General features: G+C 43.5%; 1 protein-coding gene and 1 pseudogene across 2 annotated transcripts in view; both read left to right on the forward strand.

The window, feature by feature from the left end:
* CDK15 (cyclin dependent kinase 15) overlaps nucleotides 1-25574 on the forward strand; it is a 90691-nt gene that overhangs the window by 52420 nt on the left and 12697 nt on the right. For both annotated transcript variants that reach the window (XM_025404663.1, XM_025404664.1), the window contains exons 11-12: nucleotides 13892-13940; nucleotides 22146-22285. In XM_025404663.1, the coding sequence (XP_025260448.1) occupies nucleotides 13892-13940; nucleotides 22146-22285 (189 nt within the window). The remainder of the gene's footprint in view (nucleotides 1-13891; nucleotides 13941-22145; nucleotides 22286-25574) is intronic.
* LOC112636422 lies at nucleotides 19302-19680 on the forward strand (annotated as a pseudogene).

A 25574-nucleotide genomic window follows, 5' to 3' on the forward strand; every position in this document is an offset into this window, starting at 1 on the left:
TTCCTTCCTTCCTTCCTTCCTCCCTTCCCTTCCCTTCCTCCCTCCATTCCTCCATCCATTCCTTCTCTCTCTTTCCCTCCCTCCTTTCCTTCCTTCTCTCTCTCACTCCCTCCCTCCCTTCCTTTCTTCCTTCCTTTCTTTCTGTCTCCCCCACTCCCCGTTTTAAGCAAGCTGGCTGAGAACTCTGTGTCCTCCACTTCAAAGGGCCAGTTGTCTTATTTTGATGTGGGCAGATTGAAAAGTAGGCTTTGAAAAGTAGGCGCTTTTTTTGTTTAATCTTTTCTCCTGGGATAGCTTTCAGAGCAATATATCCAAGTGTCAGTGAGGGGGTTCTGACGAGCACGGATTCCCAGACTCTCAGCAGGATCATTCTCTAACAGAAATATAAAAGTGAAATATTAAAAACCCTGGAACGTGAACTCCATCTGCAGAGTACCCAGTATCTTGCCTGCTTGCACCATGGGAAAAAAAAAAATCTTGAAAAAAGAGGGAGGAGAAAAAAAGTGTTTTGAGTTAGAGGTTTACAGGTTTAGTAGAGCATAGTAACATCCCCTCAAAGAAGTGGGTGTTGCTCTGTGACCCCCCAAAACGCTCCTCCTTTGACTCAGCCGCCAGAACACTCACCCTCCTCCAGCAGTACACCCCCTTTTCACATGCTAACTGAGGGGCCCGTGATTGGCTGAACAATAAACTGGTCACACTTGCTAAAGGGCTGCCGTCTTTCACACAATTAACCAAGACACATTAATCAAGCTGGCTGGACGGGGCTGCGCGGGCCTCCTGCAGTGGGGGAGGGGAGAGTTTGGTGAGCCTTAATAATACTCCACAGGAAGCAATAGTAAAGAACCGCAAGCTGGAGGAGATTCTGCTCTCAGAAAGTTGGAAGAGTTTAAAGCCCCAGTGGATGCCGTAGCTAGAATGGACAGGAGTTGTGGCGCTGAAGATCCCAGAAACTTAGAGCAAATTGAATGCTGGTCTTAGCTAAAATCTGCTAGTAGAAGACAGTACTGTGCATTCAAATGGCGACCCCCTAGAGACATTTTTACAAAGTTCCTTTAGCCTTCTTAGCTCTCCCTACCACTCCCACGAAAATGCACTCAGGAGCCACTTCCCTATGGAGACACAAGCACTGAGCAGTGGCTATGCCAAACCATACAGTGTAGGTTTCACTATGAGAACCAATAGAAATGAAGAATATACAAGAAGCATTCTGAATGAGATTTCCATTCCTTCCCAGTTCATTCAAAGTAGTCATAAGCACCCCTAAACTTTCAATTCAACCAGTACAATTTGAGGGAGCCCAGCTGGGAGCCCAGTCGAGGGTTCTCTCAATTTAGAACCAATTAAGAGAAAGTAGTAACTGGAAAGGTATTGGTCCTAAACTAAGTATCTGAAGGGTATTAAAAATAGTTAATTTTGAGAGAGAAAAAGTTAGCATTTGTATTTTTAATAATATTTTCTGATTTTTCTTTTTCAAATTCCCTTTAAATAGATGTTCCAATGGCAATGCAGAGCTGATAAGATCATACCTTAGAGACCAGTTTGCTACAGAATCGTGTAGGGCTTTTAAGAGAATCAACTAAATATTTAGACATTTCTCAACTAAAGTAAACGGAGGCCTTACTCCTCTGGAGGTTGTCCAGTCACCATCTCATTAGATGCAAAGATCCTGCGATAAAGAGAAACTTTTTTTCCTGCCTACATGATTGCAGCCCAGTTGTGGTTTTTAATGTGTCATTGATTGTTTCATCCAACTCCTTTTGCTCCACTGAAAGGGTCTGTCATAGCTCTGTTTGCTTCCTTAAACACGGTTTTTGAAAGCGCTCACGCTGTGTGAGCTCAAATCCTAGCATTAATGTACTGCTGGGTTCATTTCACCACACTCAAAAGCGCTGAGTTTAAATCCCTCTCAATTCCATTTGAGGCACCAGAAGACTTTATCCTTCTCCACTAATGGTTCCAAGTTTACATCTAGATACTGGGGGTCAAGGACAGGAGAGGATTTAGAAATAACAGTGCATGACATTAGTCAATGCATTTGCCAAATTGGCAATTAGTTCCTGATGTGCGTGCAAAGCATTTTATTCCTGTCTCTTTGATGCTTGTTCCCATAGAGAAAGGAATAGAGTCCACAGAGGCCTTCAAACTTTTAAAGAAATATCTGCTGAAAATCATGCCTGATTTGTGACATGAGCTCAGCCGCAGGGAAGCATCCGGGATTATCCTGGTTCTTTTAGTCCCAGGAAAGAACACTGCACGTGGGAAGTTTTTCCACTAGAAGAACGTAATGAAAATCAAAAGGCAGGAAAGCGGTACTAAAAGCCCTGCAGGGACCAGAATCAGATGTACCATAAGCGACAGGCCAAGGGACGCCCAGTTGTTTTTCAGTATGCTTGCTTTATCAACTTCTGACCACCAGGTGGAAGCAAGAAACAGCATGGATGGCATACTGACATCCGACAGCATTGTACTGCAGCAATGCAGCCTTGTTCTCGGAATGTCTTATTTTGACCTTAAATCCAGTGTGAGAGCTTCACTGCACCTGAAACCACTATGGGACAGACGATGATTAAAATTATCCTTGTCCCCACTGGGATGATAAAGAGCTATTCTGCTTTGGGCTCAAAGGGTTCTAAGCAAGTCTCTGTGTTTGCTGTGAACACAAGCTAAGGTCTGCATTTGGGTCGGCATCAGCTTGGTTGCATGAACTGTTAGCCAAGGGAGTTATTCAGTGGGTTGAACTGAGGGGAAAGATATTGATAAGAGAGGCTTTAACTGTGGGCATCAATTCATATGGACCTGTAGGTCCAAGCTCCCCCTTTTACTATCTGGGGTAACTTGACGAAGTTACTTATTTCCTAGTTCCCTAATCTGCAAAATGGGAGAAATCCTATCATTGTAAAAGTGTTTCCTGTGTGCCAGACACAGAACGTACACAATTGCTAATCCCTATTACTGCCTGCCAAGATCAATGCTGGATGGAGTAGCCCAATTCTACAGATGAGCAAACAGAGGCTTTCTCCTAGGCTCACACAGAGGCGTTTACTTATTGGAAATGGGTGAAATCTGCATCCAAACCTTGTTCTCCTTTCATTAATCATATTGTATCCCTCTGTCTCATTTTGCAGGATGAGTCTGAGAAATGATTTGAATTGCATCTGTTATGGTGCCTAACTTTTAGTAGGTGCTCAATGAAAGTTAGTTCCCATTCGGTTTTGGGTTTTGGTTTTTCTGTTTGTTTGTTTTTTGTTTTTTGAGATGAAGTCTCGCTTGTCACCCAGGCTGGAATGCAGTGGCATGATCTCAGCTCACTGTAACCTCCGCCTCCCAGGTTCAAGCAGTTCTCCTGCTTCAGCCTCCCGAGTAGGTGGGAATACAGGCGCACACCACCAAACCCAGCTAATTTTTGTATTTTTAGTAGAGACAGGGTTTCACCATGTTGGCCAGGCTGGTTTCGAACTCCTGACCTCAAGTGATCTGCCTGCCTCAGTCTCCCAAAGTGCTGGGATTACAGGTGTGAGCCACCGCCCCCATTCAGTTTTGTACACAGTGTGGAAGTTCAGCTGCTCAGTGACTTGCCAGTGGTTCAGACCCAGTGACAGGTGTGTGAGAACAGATGCTATCTCTGCTCCCTTAGAAATCTTGGCTTCCTTCTAGAGGTCAGACATACCTCCAGGCACCAGAACTGACTTTTGCTTTTACTTGCATGGCCTAAACCTTGCCTGAATCCGCACATCCTAAGAGCTGACTCTCAGTTTTCAAACGCCTACCTAAGTCAGTTGTGCACCTGTTAAGGCTGTTCTTATTTGGTGATGGGTCCATTCTGCTCCCCGCACCTGGACTGCAGTGATATGTCTGCCCACTCTATGCCCACAGTGCCTTTCCCTGGGAGAATCCTTGTCATCTACATGCTACATAATGGGTATCCAGTAAGGGCTACTAAATCACAGACAACATTAGTGTTACCATTGTTAATTTCACCCAAACATGCTATAGTGGAAAGAGTGCTGAAGTTTTCTACAGAGCACACCTGCCCACTTCTAGTGCTTCTAGTATTCTACGCAAGCCCCCTACCTGGCACATAATAAGTAGTCAGTAGATATTTGTGAAATGAAATCAATGACTAAGAGTTAGAAAACCTGAGTTCTAGTTCCAGTCGCACCCTCTTGGACTCTAAATAATTCTCATTGTCTGCTTTGCAAAGAAGAACATATAAGTTATTATTCACCTTATTAATGGTAATAATAATTATGATTTATTGAGGACTAACTATGAGCTAGACACTTTACATATTTTATTTTACTTTGATTCACAACAGCCCTATCAGATAGAGACAATGTTGTAATCCTTACTTTATTGATGAGAGAGCTGAGGCTTTGAGAGAGGTATGTGACTTGCCCAGGGTCACCTAACCAGGAAAGGGGTGACCCAAAATATCCACACCTGTTGGACTCCAAGGGGGTCATAGCAGTATTCCACTTTACCTTAACTATCAAAGGGCAGATATAATGATTTGGTAATTAAAACAGTGCCCTAGACTGGGGACTGGCCATAAACTTTTGCAGGTTCATTTCCAAATGATTATGTCTTTCCACCCAGACTTGATTTTAGAATCTGAGCCTGGCGACATATTTCAGGAGTGTAATCTGAATGGAGTTCCTACCCTGGGACTCCAGCAGCCTCCCTCTCTATAGCTAATGAAGCCACTGGCGTTCACTGAATCTATGAACCTCGATTGGGCTCATTACTGTCTCACTTCTGGAGTGCTGCCGAAAGCTCCTGGGGAGTTACTATTAACATCTTTATTAACCCGTCCCCCAAATCAGTCAGTGAAATTAATTTAGATACACAGCCACTTTGATCTTCATTAATGGTTGCTTCTAGTTTCTACATTTATTTTTAGTTTTCTCATCTTTAATTTATTTGATGTCAATTATTAGTTTTTATTGGGGGGAGTAGATTATCTATCTTAAAGTAATTAAGATTAGGAAAAATTGCAAGTGAGTAAAAGCGGGTAAAAAGTATTTTTTCTAAAGTAAAACCCCAAGAATATATACAATTTTAATTTATTAATTAAAAAAATAAATTTTAATATTAAAAAGAAATAAAAGTAAAGTAAAACTCTGCCATGTTCCTTCCAAGTTGAAGAATAAAAGAGGCCTCAAGGTGCCAAATACCATGTAAATGGCTCAGACCAGAGCCTCCTTCTCCATGTTTATGGCCAGTGCCTTGCACCGTCAAGCTCTGTAAAACACAGAGCTGGGGCTGGGTGTGGTGGCTCAATCCTGTAATGCCAGCACTTTGGGAGGCCGAGGCAGGATCACTTGAGGTCAGGAGTTTGAGATCAGCCTGGCCAACATGGTGAAACCTCATCTCTACTAAAAATACAAAAATTAGCCAGGTGTGGTGGTGGGCGCCTGTAATCCCAGCTACTCGGGAGGTTGAGGCAGGAGAATCACTTGAACCCAGGAGGCAGAGGCTGCAGTGAGCAAAGATCATGCCACTGCACTCCAGCCTGGGCAACAGAGTGAGACTCCATCTCAGAAAAAAAAAACAAACAAAAAAATATACACACACACAGAGCCAGGTACACAAGTGGGCTCACTTGAGTTACTTTAACATTTTAAAAATAAGTTTTAATATATTTATTTCATTTTTATTTTTCATCCAACCATCTACTTCTTATTTATTCAGCAAATACGTGTTGAATGCTAGGTACTAGGGACTGAGAGAGTAAAAAATAAATATGACACTGGTACCTGCCTTCAAGGAATATAGTCTAGAGGGGGAAATAAATAAATAATACAATGTGGGAAGTATACTACAGCAGCATTGCCTGGGTATCTTTAAGAAACTAGGGAAATCTTGGACTTGGCAGTGACATGACAAGAAAGAATAGGAAAATAAAAGAAAAGAAGGAACTAGGGAAACAGCCCTCTTAATTTGGGGAATTTAGGGATGGTTTTATTTATTTATTTTTTTTGAGATGAAGTCTCACTCTGTCACCCAGGCTGGAGTACAGTGGCGCGATCTTGGCTCACTGCAACCTCCACTTCCAGGGTTCAAGCGATTCTCGTGCCTCAGCCTCACAAGTAGCTGGGATAACAGGTGTGCAGCCCCATGCCCAGCTAATTTTTGTATTTTTAGTAGTGACGGGGGTTTCACCATGTTGGTCAGGCTGGTCTCGAACTCCTGACCTCAAGTGATCCACCCACCTCGGTCTTCCAAAGTGTTGGGATTATAGGCATGAGCCACCATGCCTGCCCTAGGGATGGCTTTTAAAGAAAGAGACGTGGGCTTGGCCTTCAAAAGTGCCAGGATTACAGGCATGAGCCACTGCACCTGGCCACCCCTGCTATTTTATTCAAAGGAAACAAAAGGGGGAAGGAAGAGATTTATAGAGAGAGTAATAAGTATAAGGTTTTAACCTTTTGAGATTAAGATATCTGTGGAACCACAAAATGGAGATATCTAAAAAGCAAGTGGAAATATAAACTGTGAGTACAGAAGTCCAGCCTAGAAATACAGGAGAAGTCATGTGCTTAAATCGGTATTTAAAGCCTCAGGTGTGAATTCAGTTGCCCAAAGGAAAGTGTGTAGAGAAAAAAGAAAGGAGGAGGGAACCCTGTGGGGCCAGTACTATAGGACTAGGTAGAGGGAAGGGAGTCTTTAGAAGCTGAGAAGGAACAGCCAGAGGAGCTAAAGGAGACCAGTAGGTAATCCTAGCAATACCGTGGAAATCATATGGCCAGCACTCACTGGAGGAGGGCTGGGTTCCATGCCTGTGTATTCTCAATGCTGAGCTCAATGACTGCATGTGGTGGCCCTTTACTATGTGTAGGGACTACAGGGACTGGTCAGTGTCAAATGATGCATCATTAAATACAACACTCACTGAAAAGCATGATCAAGCCATAGGTCAAAAATCATTTGTTGTGGTAGACAGAGTTCAATCACGGTCCTGCCTCTGAGAGAGGGGAGAGTCCTGACTATGCCCATTCCCTCCACCTTCTCCATCCACCAGGAGCAAGGCCTGGTCTCTCCTTCCTTTACAGAGACCTCAGGCACAGGCTTTGGCAGAGGGATATTTTCTCAGAATCCGCAGAAAGTTTTGATTCACAATTAGAAAAGTAATACACTACAAATATGAGTTGGAGGGCCAAGGTTGAACAATGCCAAGGAGTACCCTCAATGAGGACATCAGCTTTTAGAGCATCCTGATGATGCTCAAAGGGGACTCTAAAGCTTGGGAAGGAACAGGTGCGGTGGCTCACACCTGTAATCCCAGCATTTTGGGAGGCTGAGGCGGGTGGATCACTGTAGATCAGGAGTTCAAGACCAGCCTGGCCAACATGATGAAACCCCGTCTCTAGTAAAAATACAAAAATTAGCCAGGCATGGTGGAGTGTGCCTATAGTCCCAGCTACTGACTGGGACTGAGGCAGGAGAATCTCTTGAACCCGGGAGGCAGAGGTTGCAGTGAGCCAAGATCGTGCCACTGCACTCCAGCCTGGGAGACAGAGCAATATTCCATCTCAAAAAAAAAAAAAAGAAAGAAAGAAAGAAAGAAAAAGCTTGGGAAGCCTTGAGCCAAAGACTAGGGAAACTTCCAAGCCAGTTACCTGAGAAAGAGTGAAGCAAACAGTTGTGAGGCCATGAATGAGTGTGTGTGTGTGTGTGTGTGTGTGTGTGTGTGTTTGGGGTGAGGGTGAAGGGCAGGTAGGAGAAAAAGAGTTACAGATTTTGGCAGTGCAGTTTTCAAGTTACTGCTTAAGATAGTGAAATAAGGCTAACAACATTATCAACTATTTAAATATACGGTATCTCAAGAATGCATTGTATTCAGGAAATTCCAGAGGTGTAGTTCAGTAGACAGCACTATAAGATAACCTTAGGGTGATTGTGGCAAGACTATAGTAACTAGAAAATGTTTTACCTTGAGCTAAGACTCAAAATGGTGCAGTGATGTTTTACCAATCAATCAACAAATCTCTGTTGACTAAGGTTACCAGACTTGAATTCCGTTGTGAAATGAGCTTTATTAAATATTTATGAAAAATGGACTATTTTTACTATGGTAGCAAAAGTTCTGCCCTCATTTTAATTTCACTCCACTTAGTTTGGAAACGTAAATGTTCTGCTTTATTACTTTCCTTTTGCAACTTTGCTTTTCCTGCCTCGAATTCCAATTGAACTCAGATGAGAACTCTTTTTAGAGAGAACTGCAGAGGGATGAGGAGAAAAATCGGGTCTAATGATTTACTCTCGTCTTTGGAAGGAGAAGGGAAACAAGCTACCTCCAGACCTATTATTTTTAGAGGCTATTGAAGCCAGAGAAACCAGACTCCTCTTGAAATGGTGCTGTGTGAAATGCCTATCTGTTTGTGGATCATTCTCTCACTGATCGCTCGCAGCATACCTACTGGGAAAAATCAATGGGAGAGAGGCAAGGTCATTCAGCCTCAGGTTATCTGCCTGAGTGGGAGGGCAGGCCACAAATAGGCGTCGTGCTTTGCTTCTGCTTAATAGCAGCTCCCTGACTGACCCCGGACACATCCATTCCTGTCTCAGCTAATGTAGCTACAAAATAGAGGTGGAGGGGCGTCAGTACAATCCGTCTACCCCAAGCATGGACTCAAGTACAAAATGTTGTTACTCCTGGGGTCCTGGGGCAACTATTACAGGTCATCCTTTTCTGGCAGAATTTATGAGAACTGAATTTTCCCTTGTAGTGCTTCCTCTCTCACATCCCTGAACAAACATATTAAGTATGTGTCAGACACTATGTTCCGCAATGTTTATATACATTGATTAATTAAATTCTTACAACAACCTCATTTGAGTTGTTACAGATGAGGAAATGAGCCTCAGAGAAGTGTGTGTTGAGTTGCTGGTGAGTGATAGACCCTGCCCTCTTTGCGAGACCAAAGATCCTCTGTTTTAGCTCCTCACTGGAAAATTCTGGAGACCATTGAACCATTGAAGACATAATAACAGGCCAGGCATAGTGGCTCATGCCTGTAATCCTAACACTTTGGGAGGCTGGGGCTGGAGGATTGCTGGACACCCGAGTATGAGACCATCCTGGGCAACATAGGGAGACCCCATCTCTACAAACATTTTTAAAAATTAGCCGGAAGTGGTGGTGTGCATTTATGGTTCCAACTACTCAGGAGGCCGAGGCAGGAGAATGGCTTGAGAACGGGAGGTCAAGGATGCAGTGAGCCATGATCATGCTCATGCCATTGCACTCTACCCTGGGCAACAGAATGAGAACGTCTTTCAAAAACCAAAAGAAACTCATAATAACAGTACAATAAGTAACCAATGTCTGGACCCTTCCCAGGCTAGTTGAATCAAACCTCAGGGCTTCCTTTCTCGTAAAGGTTTCCAGGCAATGCCAGTATGCAGCTCCCCGTGAGAACCTACCTCTCCAAAATGAGAGGTCAAAACCAAAAGAAGAAAAGGAATGAGATTAACACTTACTGAGGCCCTACTACAGGCCACGTGCTTAATCTTTTGTAATTTTCCCAGCAACTGGAAAATGATTCCCATTTTACAGATTTGGAAACTTCTCAATTATTTAACCAGAGAGGCTAAGCAATTTCCCTAAAGTCTCAAAGCTTGTAAGTGGCAAAAAGGAGACTTGAGCTTGGATTTGTGTTCATGTTACCATACTACCAAGCTAAGAAACACGCCACTGACCCACATTGAGGACTCAGAAGAAATCAAGTCAGACTTAGAGGAACTGGGGCTTGGAGCAAGTTAGAATTTTAGTAGAAGATATTTAGAGAAGGTTTCCAAGGAGAACTAACAATAAGGCAGAAATACCTGAGTGGGAGAGAGGGGGATGTTATATCAGAAAGGGAGAGAAGCAGGAAAAGAAGAGACAAAGAGTGAAGAAATATTTATATTACAGTTACTATCCTAGTTTCACAACCCTATGCAGTAGGAACTATTACTATCCCCCTTCTGCAGGTGGGAAAACTGAGGCCCAGTGAGGTTAAGGAATATCTTCAGGTCACACAGCTGGTCAGAGGCATTGTGTGGGTTTACCCGGGTCCTGGATCCAAGTGCCTGGCCACGCATTGTTTATACTGCCCATAACTTTTCAAAGAAAGGGAAAGAGGAAGGAAAAGCAAATAGGATTTATTTTGTTTAATGGTCCAGAGCAGGCATTTTGCACTCATTATTTCACTGGTTCGCTTCAAGATCCTTGAGAGGTGAATACCACCTTCGATTTGCATTGAGAAAATGAAGGGTTGCCCCTACAGAATGGGAGAAAATTTTTGCAATCTACCCATCTGACAAAGGGCTAATATCCAGAATCTACAAAGAACTTAAACAAATATACAAGAAAAAATCAAACAACCCCATCAAAAAGTGGGCAAAGGATATGAACAGACACTTCTAAAAGAAGACATTTATGCAGCCAACAGACACATGAAAAAATGTTCATCATCACTGGCCATCAGAGAAATGCAAATCAAAACCACAGACACCATCTCACACCAGTTAGAATGGCAATCATTAAAAAGTCAGGAAACAACAAAAGCTGGAGAGGATGTGGAGAAATAGGAACACTTTTACACTGTTGGTGGGACTGTAAACTAGTTCAACCATTGTGAAAGACAGTGTGGGGATTCCTCAAGGATCTAGAACTAGAAATACCATTTGACCCAGCCATCCCATTACTGGGTCTATACCCAAAGGACTGTAAATCATGCTACTGTAAAGACACATGCACACATATTGTTTATTGTGACACTATTCACAATAGCAAAGACTTGGAACCAACCCAAATGTCCATCAATGATAGACTGGATTAAGAAAATGTGGCGCATATACACCATGGAATACTATGCAACCATAAAAAAGGATGAGTTCATGTCCTTTGCAAGGGACACGGATGCAGCTGGAAACCATCATTCTGAGCAAACTATCGCAAGGACAGAAAACCAAACACCGCATATTCTCACTCATAGGTGAGAATTGAACAATGAGAACACTTGGACACAGGGCGGGGAACATCACATCCCGGGGCCTATTGTGGGGTGGGGGGCAAGGGGAGGGATAGCATTAGGATAAATACCTAATGTAAATGACGAGTTAATGGGTGCAGCAAACCAACATGGCACATGTATATGTATGTAACAAACCTGCACGTTGTGCACATGTACCCTAGAACTTAAAGTACAATAATAAAAAAAAATTAAATTTTAAAAAATCAGAAAAAAAAAAGAAAGAAAACTGAGGGTTGCCATGGATGGTCAAAGTATCTTAAATGAGGTCTCAGCAAAACTGAAGCAGCAGAGTCCATATTCAAACCCTAAGTCAGCTAACCCCCAACCCATGTGCCACAGAACACCACTCAAGTTAGAAAGAGTATTAAAATATTGAAGGCCAAAAACACAGCACATAGACCTCTCAGAAGGGAAAAATGGAAAATGGGAAGGGATGGAAATGGATTTCATTTTGTTGATTGAAACTGGAAGATGACTGAATGAGGAAATATTTTGATTTTGTTTGGCCAGGGAAGAGCTGTAAATAGGCAGCAGAAAGTGGTTTGAAGAGAAACATACTAAACAAATGCCAGATATTCTTATCTTTACTGGTTATTTTGAACTTAGGCAAAATAATACTGAACAGAGAGTAAATAACCTAGACAAGTACTTCCCTTAGTGCCCACCTGGGACTATAAAATGCCAGCAGAGAGGTTCACATTTGATTGCACCTGCCCTTGAAAACTCAGTTGAAGTCACTTTGATCACTCCTTTCACTCTACAACTCTTAGCACTATAAATTCAAATTTTCATTGAAGTTCCTTTTGAAATTGCAAAATAATATTGTATATGCTTTATTTCAAAAATGTTTGAGAAAATGGGCAACAAAGGAAAAAGGGTAAGCCCCTGTAACCACCACCACTATCTAGTGAGTAGCCTTCTAGATCTATGTGCACGCCAACGTGAACACATAAGTATTATCAAATTAATTTTTGGCCAACCATAATTAAATTCTTTGTTGTGATAAACAACCTTGGTTTATTCCATTTATATAGGAACTGGAGGAAGAGATTTTTAAAACCAAAATAATGGCTGGGAACATTGGCTCATGCCTGTAATCCGAGCACTTTGGGAGGCTAAGATGGGAGGAACACTTGAGGCCAGGAGTTCAAGACCAGCCTGGACAAAAATAAAAGTGAGACTCCCATCTCTAAATAATTTTTTTTTTTTTTCACTCCAGAGGCTGAGATGGGAGAATCACTTGAAGCCAGGAGTTCCAGGATGCAATGAGCCATGATCATGCTAGTGTACTCACCAGCCTGGGTGAGATCCTGTCTCTAAACAAACTAATAAACAAAAAAATTAAATTTCAGGCCTAAGAAAAATATAAGGCAGAAATACCATTTTGAATGAGAGTTGAAATGTTCTTTTTTCAATTTGGAGTGGACAATGGAGGAAATTTGATGAAGAGCATCCATCAGCTTGCCTCCCCTGCAGCTCCTCTTACAGCCCTTACATGGAAGAAGCATTCAGTTAGTATTTCTTGAGTGAATGAGAAATCATTCCCTTTTAGGATGGTTTTTGTTTGGGTTAAATGGTATCAATACTAAGAATCATAGAAACACATACACCCAAATATAACTGTTATAGAGTGCTCCAATTTTTATTATCACCTATTTTGGAATATTCAAGCCAGGATTCACTTCCATTTTTTCCACAAGTGACATACAAAATTAGTTCCCCTTACTTTTTTATTTTTTATTTTTATTATTATTATTTTTTTTGAGACAGGGTCTTGCTCTGTCTCCCAGGCTGGAGTGAGTGTCACAATCACAGCTCACTGTAGCCTCAACCTCCCAGGTTAGTGATCCTCCCACCTCACCCTCTCAAGTAGCTGGGACTATAAGCGCATGCCACCAGGCTCGGTTGTTGTTGTAGATACAGGTCTCACTATGTTGTCCAGGTTGGTCTTGAACTCCTGGTCTCAACTAATCCTCCAGCCTGGGCCTCCCAAAGTGCTGGGATTACAGGCAATAGCCACCGTGCCTGGCTCCCCTGAGTTTTTTTTTTTTTCTTTTTTTAACCACTTTTGAGTCTTTAAGACTGCCTCATTATTCATCACATTTCACGCACATATACTTGTTCTCCCAAATGAATTGTAAGCTCTGCAGAAGTAGTGGGGTTTCTTTCGATCTGTTTTGTATTCTTCCCAGCACTTGGTACATGCTCTGCACACAGTATATGTTAAACAAATGTTTGCTGACTTTACTGAATATGTTGACTGTATTAGTTTGCTAGAGTTGCTGTAACAAAGTCTCAGACTGGGTGGTTTAAGCAACAGAAATGTATCATCTTACAGTTCTGGAGACTGGGAAGTCTGAAATTGAGGTGTTGGCAGGGTTGGCTCCTTGGGAGGGGTGTGAGGGAGAGTTTGATCCAGGTCTCTCTCCTTGGCTTGCTGATGGTCATCTTCTCCTTGAGTCTCTTCACTTCACCTTCTCTGATGCACGTTTATTTCTCTGTCCACATTTTGCCTTTTTAGGAGGATGCAAGTCAAATTGCATTAGGGCCCACCCTAGTGCTTTCATCTTAACTAATAACATCTGCAACGATCCTATTTCCATATAAGATCATATTCTAAAGTAGTTGGGGTTAGGACTTCAACATGTGAATTTTGAGAGCACATAATTCTACCCATAATAGTGACCTTTCACCAAATCATAAACATTCAGCAGGAGATGAAGCTTTAAAAATCTCGGTAGCCTACCTGATGCTTGAATCCTTTTTTTACACCAAGCCAAGAAGAGCATTTAGAATTTTAACAGTATATTTGGCAACAGGGTTTTTGGGTTGATTTTATTTTTTAACGCCCTCTATATGCTTCCCAGAATGGTTCCCGCTACCTACGCCTCGAAGCCTTCACGTTGTCTGGAACAGGTGAGTACTACCTCAGGAAGAGATCGTTAAGCAGGATTGGCGAGACATTTCCCTGGATCTCAGTCCACTGAACAGCAGCCCCTGAGCACTTCCATGTGGGGGCTCTAAGCTGTAGGAAGATGCCTCTGGGAGCCCCAGACCCCTGGGAGTCTGTTCGTTTTTCTCTATGAACCATTTTACTTTCAGTGAGTTTGGTCATTAAAATTGTTTTGTGTCCCTCAGCCATGCCCCAGGCCCTGAGAACAGGGAATGTTGGTCTGCAAGAAAACCTAGTGGGTTTATTATTCTCTGACACAGAGAAACCAAATAACATCATTGAGTGGCTATTGGAGGGGGGGCAACTTGATTCATGGAGGTCATGCTTTCCCAGGCCCTCTCTACGCAGTCTCGGCTCAGACCAGGGCAGACTTTTATTACCAGCTTTCAACAAATCCCTAGTTTCTTTTGCAAAGTAAAACAGATAATAGAGACATTCCGGGAATAGTTAGCTAACTAAGCTGTGCCAGGCAACCTCCGGGCTAAGAAGAACTCAGTGTTTTCGGACAATGACCAATTACAATAACCAGTATTATTTGATCTGAGAGTAATTAGCTGAGGCTCTGTTCTTTTTGCTTCAGTGAGGAGGCAAAAAGGGCAGTGAGGAAAACATCAGAGACAGGGGAGATGAGCTCAAATGTCAAAAAAAAAAACACACTCTTGCAGGTGGGGAGAAGTGGAAGAGTTTCACTGGCCAAGATCCTGACTGAACACTTGAACATTGTTTTTCCCTGAAAATATGGTAGAATTTAACTTAACCAAAAGTTGTTTGAATTCTTCATTCTTACTGTTCATATCCTTTAAAAAGCTTCCACGTCGAGTAAATTTCAGGGTACAAAAGAGTAAAATAGGTAGGAACATAGAATTGTGGACTACCAGAGGATCTTTCACTGGGAGGGACAGGTCTCTCCAGGACACCTGCACCCTCCACTCTTATTTTCAAAAACACTGTATAACCTGAAACTCCCCTTTATTTTGGAGACAGGTTCTAGGGAACTGCTGTTTATCACTTCATTTAAGACGTGCAAATGTGCTTTTGAACAGTATAGTCAGGCTCCCTCCTCTCTATCTAGAGATATGTGGATTTCAGCACTGCCCTGTGGCTTTCTTTCATGTCACTATCAGCTTCCAAAGTAAATGGCAACTCTCAACCTGAGAACCATCTTACTACTCCATGCTGCTGCTACAGCTGCCCCTGTCCCGTGGCAGAAGATAGTTCACCAGCCTCCTGCTATCACCCCACCAGCCTTTCTTTCTAGGGCTGAGCAAGGCTTGAATTCTCTGAATACCTCTCTGGCTTTTCTGACAATACAGCACCCATGGCCTCTGCCCCTTCCCTTGTCCCCCGGCAATATGTATTCACCTTTTCTCAGACTTCTGGCTTCTCTGCTCAGATCTTTAATGCAGGAAGTAATGTCCAGGCTGGACCTGGTGGCTCACACCTGTTAATCCTAGCATTTTGGAAGGACAAGGTGGGCAGATCACCTGAGGTCAGGAGTTCAAGACCAGCCTAGCCAACATGGCGAAACCCCGTCTCTACTAAAAATACAAAAAATTAGCCGAGCATGGTGGCATGTGCCTATAGTCCCAGCTACTCAGGAGGTTGAGGCATGAGAATCGCTTGAACCCGGGAGGCAGAGGTTGCAGTGAGCCGAGATCGTGCTACTGCACTCCAGCCTGGGAGACAGAGTGAGACTACCGTCACAAAAAAAAAAAAAAAGGAAGTAATGTTTAGAGGTGTTTAGAGGTATGTTGTCTAATACAGTAGCCACTAGCCACATGTGACTGTTTAACTTTTAATTTACTTAAATTTAAAATTCAGTTATGTTGTACTAGCTGCATTCCAAGGACTCAGTAGCCACATTGGAGTGACTATGATATTGGACAGAGCAAAAATAGAATATCTGCATCATCATGGAAAATTCCATTGGCAGCGTTAGCCTGGATTATCACATGGGAAAATTCTTGGCTCTGGGAAGGGCTCTGTGAAAGGGTTAATATTAGATGGGATATAGACTATGTACCTAGCAGGGTGCTACATATATTATTACATTTAATCCTTATGGATGTCATTCCCAGGTCAAAGAGGAGGAAACTGAGGCTGAGAGAAGTTAAGTAACTTGGCCAAGTTAGTCCAACTAAGTAAGTGGTAGAGCCAGGGTTCATCTGGTACCCGGGTCTCTGTGGATTTGGCCGTTGAATCAGGTTGCAGATGTGGCGAGTAACAAGCAGCCGAAGTGCCACTGGCTTTTCTACACAATCCCTACAGAGGTGTGGTGGAACCATTCACAGGCCTGCAGATGGATCCCCAGGGCTTGCTTGAGGTTTGATGGTGATCTCATTAATGTGGGCCTAGTAGGTACGCACTCACTTTTTAGATTGATTGGTAAATTGTAGGACAGCTTCTGCAATGTTTCTTCCTAGTATTGGATATATTTCTTACTATGGGCATCTACTACATCCCAAACTGAGAACATTTAAAAAGTGCCTACTCTCTCCCTGCCCTGTTCCTCTTCCTGTAGGTCTAGGGAGAAAACCAAAGAACCCACTTGAGTTCATACTGACCAGCCTGTCCTGCACCTCGGAGGTCAGTGGCAGTGCTGTGAGTGGGAGACTTTTATACTCAGAGCCAGGCTGTGCTAGGAAACCAAAACTGCTGTCCCAGACCCCTGAGAACAACCAGATTTTAGAATTATGGAGTGATGGGTTAGTAGATGGTGTTTTACACAGTCACAAAACTCAATTTTCATTTGTTCTTATTGTTTGTGTTTCTATTCTGGACTTGTAAGATTACATGTAGCTGTCCTGGCCCCCAGCACATCTTTTAGGATTGATATACAATTTTAATTATTTTTATGACTTTTATAAGCAATGGGGCCTGTGGCAATTCAGGTGGGTTGGAATGAATTTATTATCCTTGCCCACAGGGATGAGCACTCTCTTAGGCTGCTGGCAGAAATGGAAACTGGTACAGCTCTTCTAGCTGATAGTATGAATCTACAGCTCTTCTAGCTGATAGTATGAATCTACAGCTCTTCTAGCTGATAGTATGAATCAAATACTTTAACGTGTTGTATATATCCTTCAACCAAGGAACATCAATTCTAAGAATTTATCCTAAGGAAATATTACACAAACCCACAAAGATTTCTCTTTGAGAATATTTGTTACAGCATGATTTTAATAGTACTACCTCCACCCCAACAATAAAGGAAACAACTCAGATAGGAGTCTAGCTCTGTAAATTATGGTATGCCTACATAATCAAATGATAACAGCCAGTAAAATTATGTCCTAGAAAGTGATTCAAAGTTATGGCAAGATGATCAAGGTAGTTAAATGGAAAAAGTAGGTTATAAGAGCATGTATAGTATGATCCCATTTTTTTGTGAAACAAAAACTATACCTGTCTAAAAGCAAAGGACTGAAGAAAACAAAGACCTCAAGCAATGGTGATTATCTTTGAGTAAAGAGGATTATCTCAGAGTGAAGGGCTAGTCATAATTTTCCTTCTCAATAAGTACTCTGCAATAAATATGAATTATTTTGGCATTGGAACATTCTCACCTGTTGAAATGTTACTAGAAGGAGTGATTTATCATAGGATTCTTTATCTTTAATAACAGATTCTCATTAATTGGATGGGTGGGTTTTCCTACCTCTGCAAGATACTCCTGGCATGTTTGGTAGTTAACATCACAAACCTAAGAGTAGGAATTCACATTTAGCTTATACGGAAAGGTGCTGGTAGGCAAATTAACATTTGTGATGTTCATTTTTTGTATGCCAATGTTTATTTTTAAAGTAGGGGTTGTAACCAGTGGATAATTGTTCCAGTGGAAGTTAGAGGTGGTAGCCATGTGTACAACTATGAGAGTAATGGCAATTGGTAGCAAGCAAGGCCATAGGTGTCAGGAAAAAGCATAATGATACAAACACGGAAGATGTCAGTAAATCATTTGCGCCCAAAAAGCAACATTTGTTCCCCCAGGACTCTTTTCTCAGCCTTGCAAAAAGAGCTCAATGTGCAATAGCAAGGCGGCAATCACTGAGGCGCTTGCCAATGGTCCCGCTACTAGTGCTGCCAGTGAAGGTTTGCATTCATGTGGGGTGGAGTTGGCTTGTTCAGGGGAGACCGACACACACTTGGCTCCTAGGAGGAAGAGCCTTCACCTGCCCACTTTGCCCTGGTGACCACCTCTGCCGGCGAAGGAGAAGGAGAAACAATGTGCAGCAGTCATAGTTCAGAGGCTGTGAGACTGGAACAAGTCCAGAAACTACCAGAAGCCCTGAAACAACCCTGTGGGGAGGGTGAGGGTAGGTTTTCTTGGTTGAAATGGAAAATCCTAAAAAAGAGGTCCTTGTGTCACTGATTAGTACCTACTCTTCTTTTATTCATTCACCTGGTTTTAAAAAAACAAAAACAAAAACCTGTTCTTATTTTGTTTTTTTGAGGCAGTGTCTAGTTCTGTCACCCAGGCTAGAGTGCAGAGGCACAATCATGGCTCACTGCAGCCTCGACCTCCTGGGCTCAGGTGATTCTCTCGCCTCAGCCCCCGGAGCAGCTGGGACTACAGGTGCATGCTACCACACCTGGCTAGTTTTTGTACTTTTTAGTAGAGATAGGTTTTCACCATGTTGCCCAGGCTGGTCTCAAATTCCTGGGCTCAAGCGATCCTCCCACCTCAGCCTCCCAAAGTGTTGGGATAACAGACATGAGGCACAGCACTTGGCCAAATAACCTGTTCTTATAAGAAAAAGGGTGCCCCTAATACCCCTGTAAGCTCCATTAGCCTTTCTTGGCTTCCCCAGACACTACATAAACACAGTCTAAGTAAAAACAATATATCTGCCATGCTAACACAAGTTTAAAACCGGTCTCCCAGCCTTCCCTGTCCAATCAGACTGTAGCCCCTCAGCCCCCACTACAGGGCAGTTCAGGAGCCACCAGTTATGGGTTAATGTTGGAGGAGTATGCGAGAGAACAAATCGCTGATTGGGGTGGGACTGTGGAGGTGGAAGCTGATAGATGCATTGCTTCTCACCACCTACCTGCTCTCCCCATGTCCAGAAGTTAGTATTTAACCAGAAAGCGTGAAGCCTGCAGAAACTGGATTCAGGGCCCAATTTTGGCACAAGCTTCACCACACCACCCAATAGTGTGGGTGGACCAGCTAAAATTTGTTCATGAAATTACCCCTGAGTCTCCTTCCAGATGGATCCTAGGCTCTAGTGATTTGTACTAACATTCTTCTTCCAAACCTCCATTTCATGGGCCCTAAAAAAGCTCTGCCTGCTTTCTGTGCCGATAGCGCTCACGCAAGCATGGTTAATGTCCCTAAAACCCGCTGGACTTTCTGTAAGAAGTGTGGCAAGCACCAATCCTTTCTGTAAGAAGTGTGGCAAGCACAAAGTGACACAGTACAAGAAGGGCAAGGATTCTCTGTATGCCCAGGGAAAGTGGCGGTATGACAGGAAGCAGAGTGGCTATGGTGGGCAAAGTAAGCCGATTTTCCGGAAAAAGGCTAAAACTACAAAGAAGATTGTGCTAAGGCTTGAGTGTGTTGAACCCAACTGCAGATCTAAGAGAATGCTGGCTATTAAAAGATGCAAGCATTTTGAACTGGGCGGAGATAAGAAGAGAGAGGGCCAAATGATCCAGTTCCAAGTGTCATCTTTTATTGTGAAGACAATAAAATCTTGAGTTTATGTTCAAAAGAAAAAAAAAAAAAAAAAACCTCTGCTGGACAGGATGCCCTGGATGACTGGATGAGGAATATATCTGCCAGACCTTCTTCAGGCCACAGCAAATGAGTAGACTTCTACCCGATTCCTTTTTCTCCTAACTGGCCTGGAAATTTGCAAGGATTTGGTAATTTGCAAATTTCTTCTCTATCTTGTCTATGAAGTAATTACTCCTGAGTTTGAAGGTGGTTATCTGTTTGCAGAAACAGTTTCATGTCTTGGGAATCAAATAGCCCAAATTTGTTATGCAAATCTTATGCAAAAATTAGGTAAATTACAATTCTGGGCCAGGACTTCCAGCATCTCTGCATTGTAGCACCTGGAAGGGAAAGAATATCTGATCTTTCTTGCTTTAAGTCGGTAGGTGTATTTGAAATTAAGCAAGCCCATCTATATCTGCTTAACTGGGGATTTGCTGCGGTGTTTCGGGGCCACACAACTTAATTCTGAATGTCAGACATCAGTCCCATGAGCAGCTGCCCTCTGGGATGTGCAGTTTTCCCTCTTGTGCCTTTCCAGTTATAAACCTCTGTGTGTGTTGTGGAGTTGGGTGTACGTAAATGATTGGCATTAGATTAGCAAAGAGTTTCAAGCATTGTAAGTAAATAGGAAACATGAAGACCCACAAGCCACCCTCCCCAGCTTCATGTCAGGCCTCTCTCCTCATTTTTGTCCTGGACCAGCCAAGTGGCCTGATTCCCTTCTTTAAACTCTGGCTTCTCCCTCCCACTCTAGGGTTTGTGTGGGTACCACAGATCCCTGTCAGCAAGGCCTACCTCTTGCCTGCCCTCCCTTCTTCAACTCTCAGCTCAAATGCCACTTCCTCAAGAAATCCTTTCCTGACCACCTCTTCCCATTCTAGGTCAGGTATTGAGGCTATCTTAACCCTTAAAAAAAGGTCAGCTTGAGGATTTGTCCTTACTGTGATTCAGGAACTTAATTATCTCTCTGCCTCTGCTCCATCTCAGGAGAACCAAAATGTTATACCTGGGCTGCAATAACTAACCTTAACTGGGTAATTGCCAATTAATAGAAATGTATTTCTCACAGCTCTGAAGCCTGGGAAAACCAAGACCAAAGTGCCAGCAGCTTAGGTATTGGGCAAGAGCTCTCTGCTTCACAGATGGCACCTTCTCACTGTGTCTGCACAGGGCAGAAAGGGCAAAAGGGCTCTCTCAAGCCTCCTTTATAACCCAATTACCTCCCAAAGTTCCCACTTTCTAATACTATCACTTTGGTAATTAGGTTTCAACATAAATTTGAATTTTGGAGAGATACAAACAGTCAGACCATAGGATTCTTTTCTTCACAGTTGTACTTAGACATCTGTGTGATAATTTGATGAACATCTGACTCCTCTATCTGAGCTGCCAGAAGACAGTCTTGTCCTGTGTCTCCCAAAGCCAACCACTTACTAGCACAGAGTAGTTGCTCAATAAATGAATTTGCTCATCTCCAGATATATATTTCAACATAAGGTCAACTTGAGGATTTATCCTTACTGTGATTTAAGTACTTAATTATTTCTCTTCCTCTGCTCCATCTCAGGGGAACCAAGAGAGTTTTCTAGCTAATAAGCCTGGCTGAGCCTCAGAAATGCTGCAAACAAGTGTATTTTCTACCCAAACTTCACCCTCCAGAATCACCTCTTTAGAATTCTGTGCTTTTCCCCCTCCAGATTTCTGTGCTTGCCACCCTTGGAGTCCAGAGCCTCAAACATGTTTTTTGTTTGTTTGTTTGTTTGAGACAGAGTCTTGTTCTGTCACCCAGGCTGGAGTGCTGTGGTGCAATATTAGCTCCCTGCAGCCTCTACCTCCCAGGCTCAAGTGATTCTCATGCCTCAGCCTCCTGAGTAGCTGGGATTACAGGTGCACGCCACCACACCCAGCTAATTTTTATATTTTCAGTAGAGATGGGGTTTCACCATGTTGGCCAGTCTGGTCTCAAACTGCTGGCCTCAAGTGATCTGCCTGCCTCGGCCTCTCAGAGTGCGATATTTTGAATCAGGCCTTTCTACTTGGTTGTGCTGCAGTGTTCCTCCAAAAAGAATCCTTGATTATATATTTCTGTTTATAATATTATATATTATATTATATATAATTATATATATTATTATATATTTCTGTTTATAATATATTTCTGTGTCTTTTATGTGTGCATGGTGCCCAGACACACAGTGGAGGGCAAGGGAGCCGAGTGATAGAATGAGGAGATTTTTCCCCTTCAACTTAGTAACATGACAGTCAGTCAGAGTTTAGTATGGGGGTTACTTTTCCACTTGCCATCAATTTTAGCAATTCCAGGAAAATTCTACTTAAAATCTAAGTCTAGCAATCTCCTTTTCTTTACTTTTTGTTTTTCTCCCGTTGTTTTTCAGAAGGGAGGCTGCTGGAGAAACTCTATTTTTCTCCCCCACTTTTCCAGGCTGGGCAGGGTTCCTGAAGCTGAAGACCTGGCCTCCCAGATGCTGAAAGGCTTTCCCAGAGACCGCGTCTCCGCCCAGGAAGCACTCGCTCACGATTATTTCAGCGCCCTGCCATCTCAGCTGTACCAGCTTCCCGATGGTGAGCGAGGAAGTGTGTGCCTGTGTGCGTGCGTGAGTGTGTGTGCGTGACTGTGTGTGTGTAAGTCTTGGTGTCTTAAGTAGTTTGCCTCAGCACCGAAGAACCATAGCATTTACCCCCAGGAGTGAAGTTAGAGATCCATTTGCCTGGGAGAAGCAAGATAGGACCCAATCTTGTCTGAGTTTTGCATGAGCTTCTCTCAAACTCTGAAGCACTGGTGGGGAGAGGTTACAAGCACCTCTTTGTAATGGTGCAGACATTTCACAGGTACACATTTACACTCAGAAATTGGATGAGATGGACGTTGTCTCTGAGTTGTTTGGCTTAGCTACCATCTGCCAGGAAGCCACACCAGTGTTTCTAACAAGACTCTTCTCCCTTTCCGCAGAGAGTAAGATGATAGGTGAAGCGGATATGTCCTGAGAGGGAGCTGGGCCTCTCTTGATTGGTAACAGCAAGCTGCAGAAGGCAGTGCCGGGGTGGGGTGCTGGGGGAAGGGAGGCCTCCTCCCAGGCTGCCCACCTCCTGTAAACACAAGTTACCCTAGAATCAGCCTTTGCTGCCTGGGCCTGAAGTCATCTTCCAAATCTGAAATCTGCTGAGGGATCATGTGGTTGGAACTCCCGTCATGTTTCTCGGACTGTGGCCAGGAAGAGCTACAGGAGGATGTGGGCAGTGGTCATGGGGGACTATCCTTAGGTGAGGTTTCTTTGAAAAAATCCACCATTCAGCTAAAAATAGTTTTAGGAACAAGGGACAAGTAGACAGGGAAAGCAAAGCTACCAGGAAAGTAAAACAGAAGAAGAGAGAGAAGCAGCCAGGGTTGGTTTTAGAAGTCCTAAGCCAGAGAAAAGAAAGCTTAGGAGGGAGGGCCTAAGGGCTGGGACTGGGATGAGGACACTGGAAGGGATGTGGGGGAGTGGTGATGGGGTGCCGTGAGATAAGGATGGGGACAGGGTGAGGAGCTACTGCCCAAGAGGTGTGGAAACAGCCTGGTCCGCCTTGCCAGAGTTTGCAGACGCAGCTCCTCTGTGTCTAGGACATCATCCTGCAGCAGTCCAAAGCGCTTAGTTTGGGACTTGTTGAGGCATTCTATTTTATGACTAAAGTGAGTCATTTAGGATCTCCAAAAATAACCATAATCATACAACTGAGGTTAATGTCTTACTTAACCCTGTAGAAAGAGTCAGTCATTAGTATTTATTAAATTGCCATTAAGTGTCAAGAACATATTAAGTGCTATAAAAAGTGGAGGAAAACAAGAGACTTGTCCTTGGCCTCCAGGATCTTACGAAGTGGGAGGAAAAGAGGGCGAGGAAGAGGAAACGGGGCACCCTCGCACACATATCAGCGCAAATCATATCTAAACAGCTAAAAATCTGTGCATAATCAACTGCAGATGTGCAGAGACTATGTGTGTGTTGAAGGCAATTCTTTGGAGGAACAAGAATAATTCAAATGAGATGGATTAGACTGGAGGTGAATCTGAAGTGGAATTTGGAAGGAGGAGAGAGGCAGGGGTTAGCATATGGGTGGAACAAAGGACATTGCAGGCAGATCCACAATTCTCACTCCCTTCCTGGTACCTCTGCCCCCACTTTGGCCCCATTCCTCCCTGGCCACTCCCATCCCAATCCCCTCTTCCCAGTCCAAGCTTCTAGATTGTTCCTTTTCAGCTTTCTCCTCTCAGGCTTGGGACTTATAACTCTACTACTTCACGCAAGTGTACACGCTTGGATGTACACGCACGCACACACACACACTCTCCCTTCTCTCCACTTAAAGAAACTTGCCCCGTTGGCCCTCCTTTAGGATCTGTTATTCCACATGCTGAGAATTGCTGGGGATCTTCAAAGTTTTCTAGGCTCCAGCTTTTGCCTGACGCAGGTTGATTAGGAAGAAACACTCACTGTCCAAACTGATGTGTTGTTAGAAACGTGGGTTTTGATTTTTCCTGGCTGACCCAAAAGCAAAGCCACCAACAGAGGGGCCCTGGTGCATGGATGTCTAGGGTTGTGTGTGTATGTGTGTATATGTGTGTGCGTGCGGGTGTGCGTGTATGTATGAGAGACAGAGAGAGAGAACAATCTGTATTCCTTCCCTGTTCACCCAGTCACAGAGCCCAAATCTACTTTGACACTTTTAGAAAAATGAAAAGATGGAATCTTGCAGGAGGCTGCCTGCACTAGTGGGGGAGACCAGGAGTGCTCACAGCAGGAGGGAAGTTGACTTTTCTTTATACATATAGGGGTTTTTCCATGCAGAGTTTAAATTATGCCTGATAAAAGGAGTTTCGTGGATGTTTCAGTTCTTTCAAATTCTCCTGGCTTCCTCCCAATTAAATGAGGTTTGTCAAAGCCACAGGGCTCTGCTGCTGCTGCCTCGGCGGACAAGCATTTCCTGCAGCGACATCTCGAATCCCCGAGGGAGAAGATGAAAGGGCCGGTGCCAAGAGACAGCGGAAGGCGGGGGCAGGATTGGGTGTGTGTGCCTCTGTGTGTGTGTGCTTGTGCACTCATGTGCACGAGCATATGTGTGTGCTTGTGTATGTGTGTGGCAGGGTGGTGGGCATGTAGAAATATGTATAGAGACAGATGGACAAGTAGATAGAAAAAGCAAAGCTACCAGGAAAGAAAAATAGAGGAAGAGACAGAAGCAGCCAGGGCTGGTTTGTGCACCTTCGTGACAGTGGCCCTCACCACCGGCACATAATCTACTAAGAGATGCGGTCCTTGGCCTGGCAGTGCCAGCCTGCTTTTTCATTGCCCCTGGCAATGAGCCTTTATTAACAGCCTCCTTTGCAGACAGAGCGTACCAGTGGGTAACCACAGTTCCCAACCTGCAGGGACATAGAAACTCCATCCCTGAGGAGGGCTGCCCCAGGCATGAGAATTGTGCAAAAATCGGCATGCTCTTGTGAGTGATTTGTAAGAAGAGTTTCTCTGCCATAATTATGCAAGAAATTTTGCTCTCTGGTGGCATTTTAGTATACAATTATTTAAGGGCTTATATTTATATCATTTTATTATTCTGGTTTTCTTCTGGTTGCAGGATAACAGAGTTGTCACTTTAAAATACATTCTGTTTCCCCTTTGATCTGGAAGATGCCAGCTCTTATTGTCTGCCCTCTAAAGAAGACAATTAAAGCATAAAGCCTGGGACTGGGAAATACGTGGAGAGTGGAAGGACAGCCTAAATCCCAGTGCAGGAGCGGCATAGAAATTCCGCACAAAATGAAAGAATTGTTCCAGTCCATCTCTATTTTCATGACGCTGAGAAGTCCCGAACA

This window comes from Theropithecus gelada, chromosome 12 (assembly GCF_003255815.1).
Source record: "Theropithecus gelada isolate Dixy chromosome 12, Tgel_1.0, whole genome shotgun sequence".
Classification (NCBI taxonomy): Eukaryota; Metazoa; Chordata; class Mammalia; order Primates; family Cercopithecidae; genus Theropithecus; species Theropithecus gelada.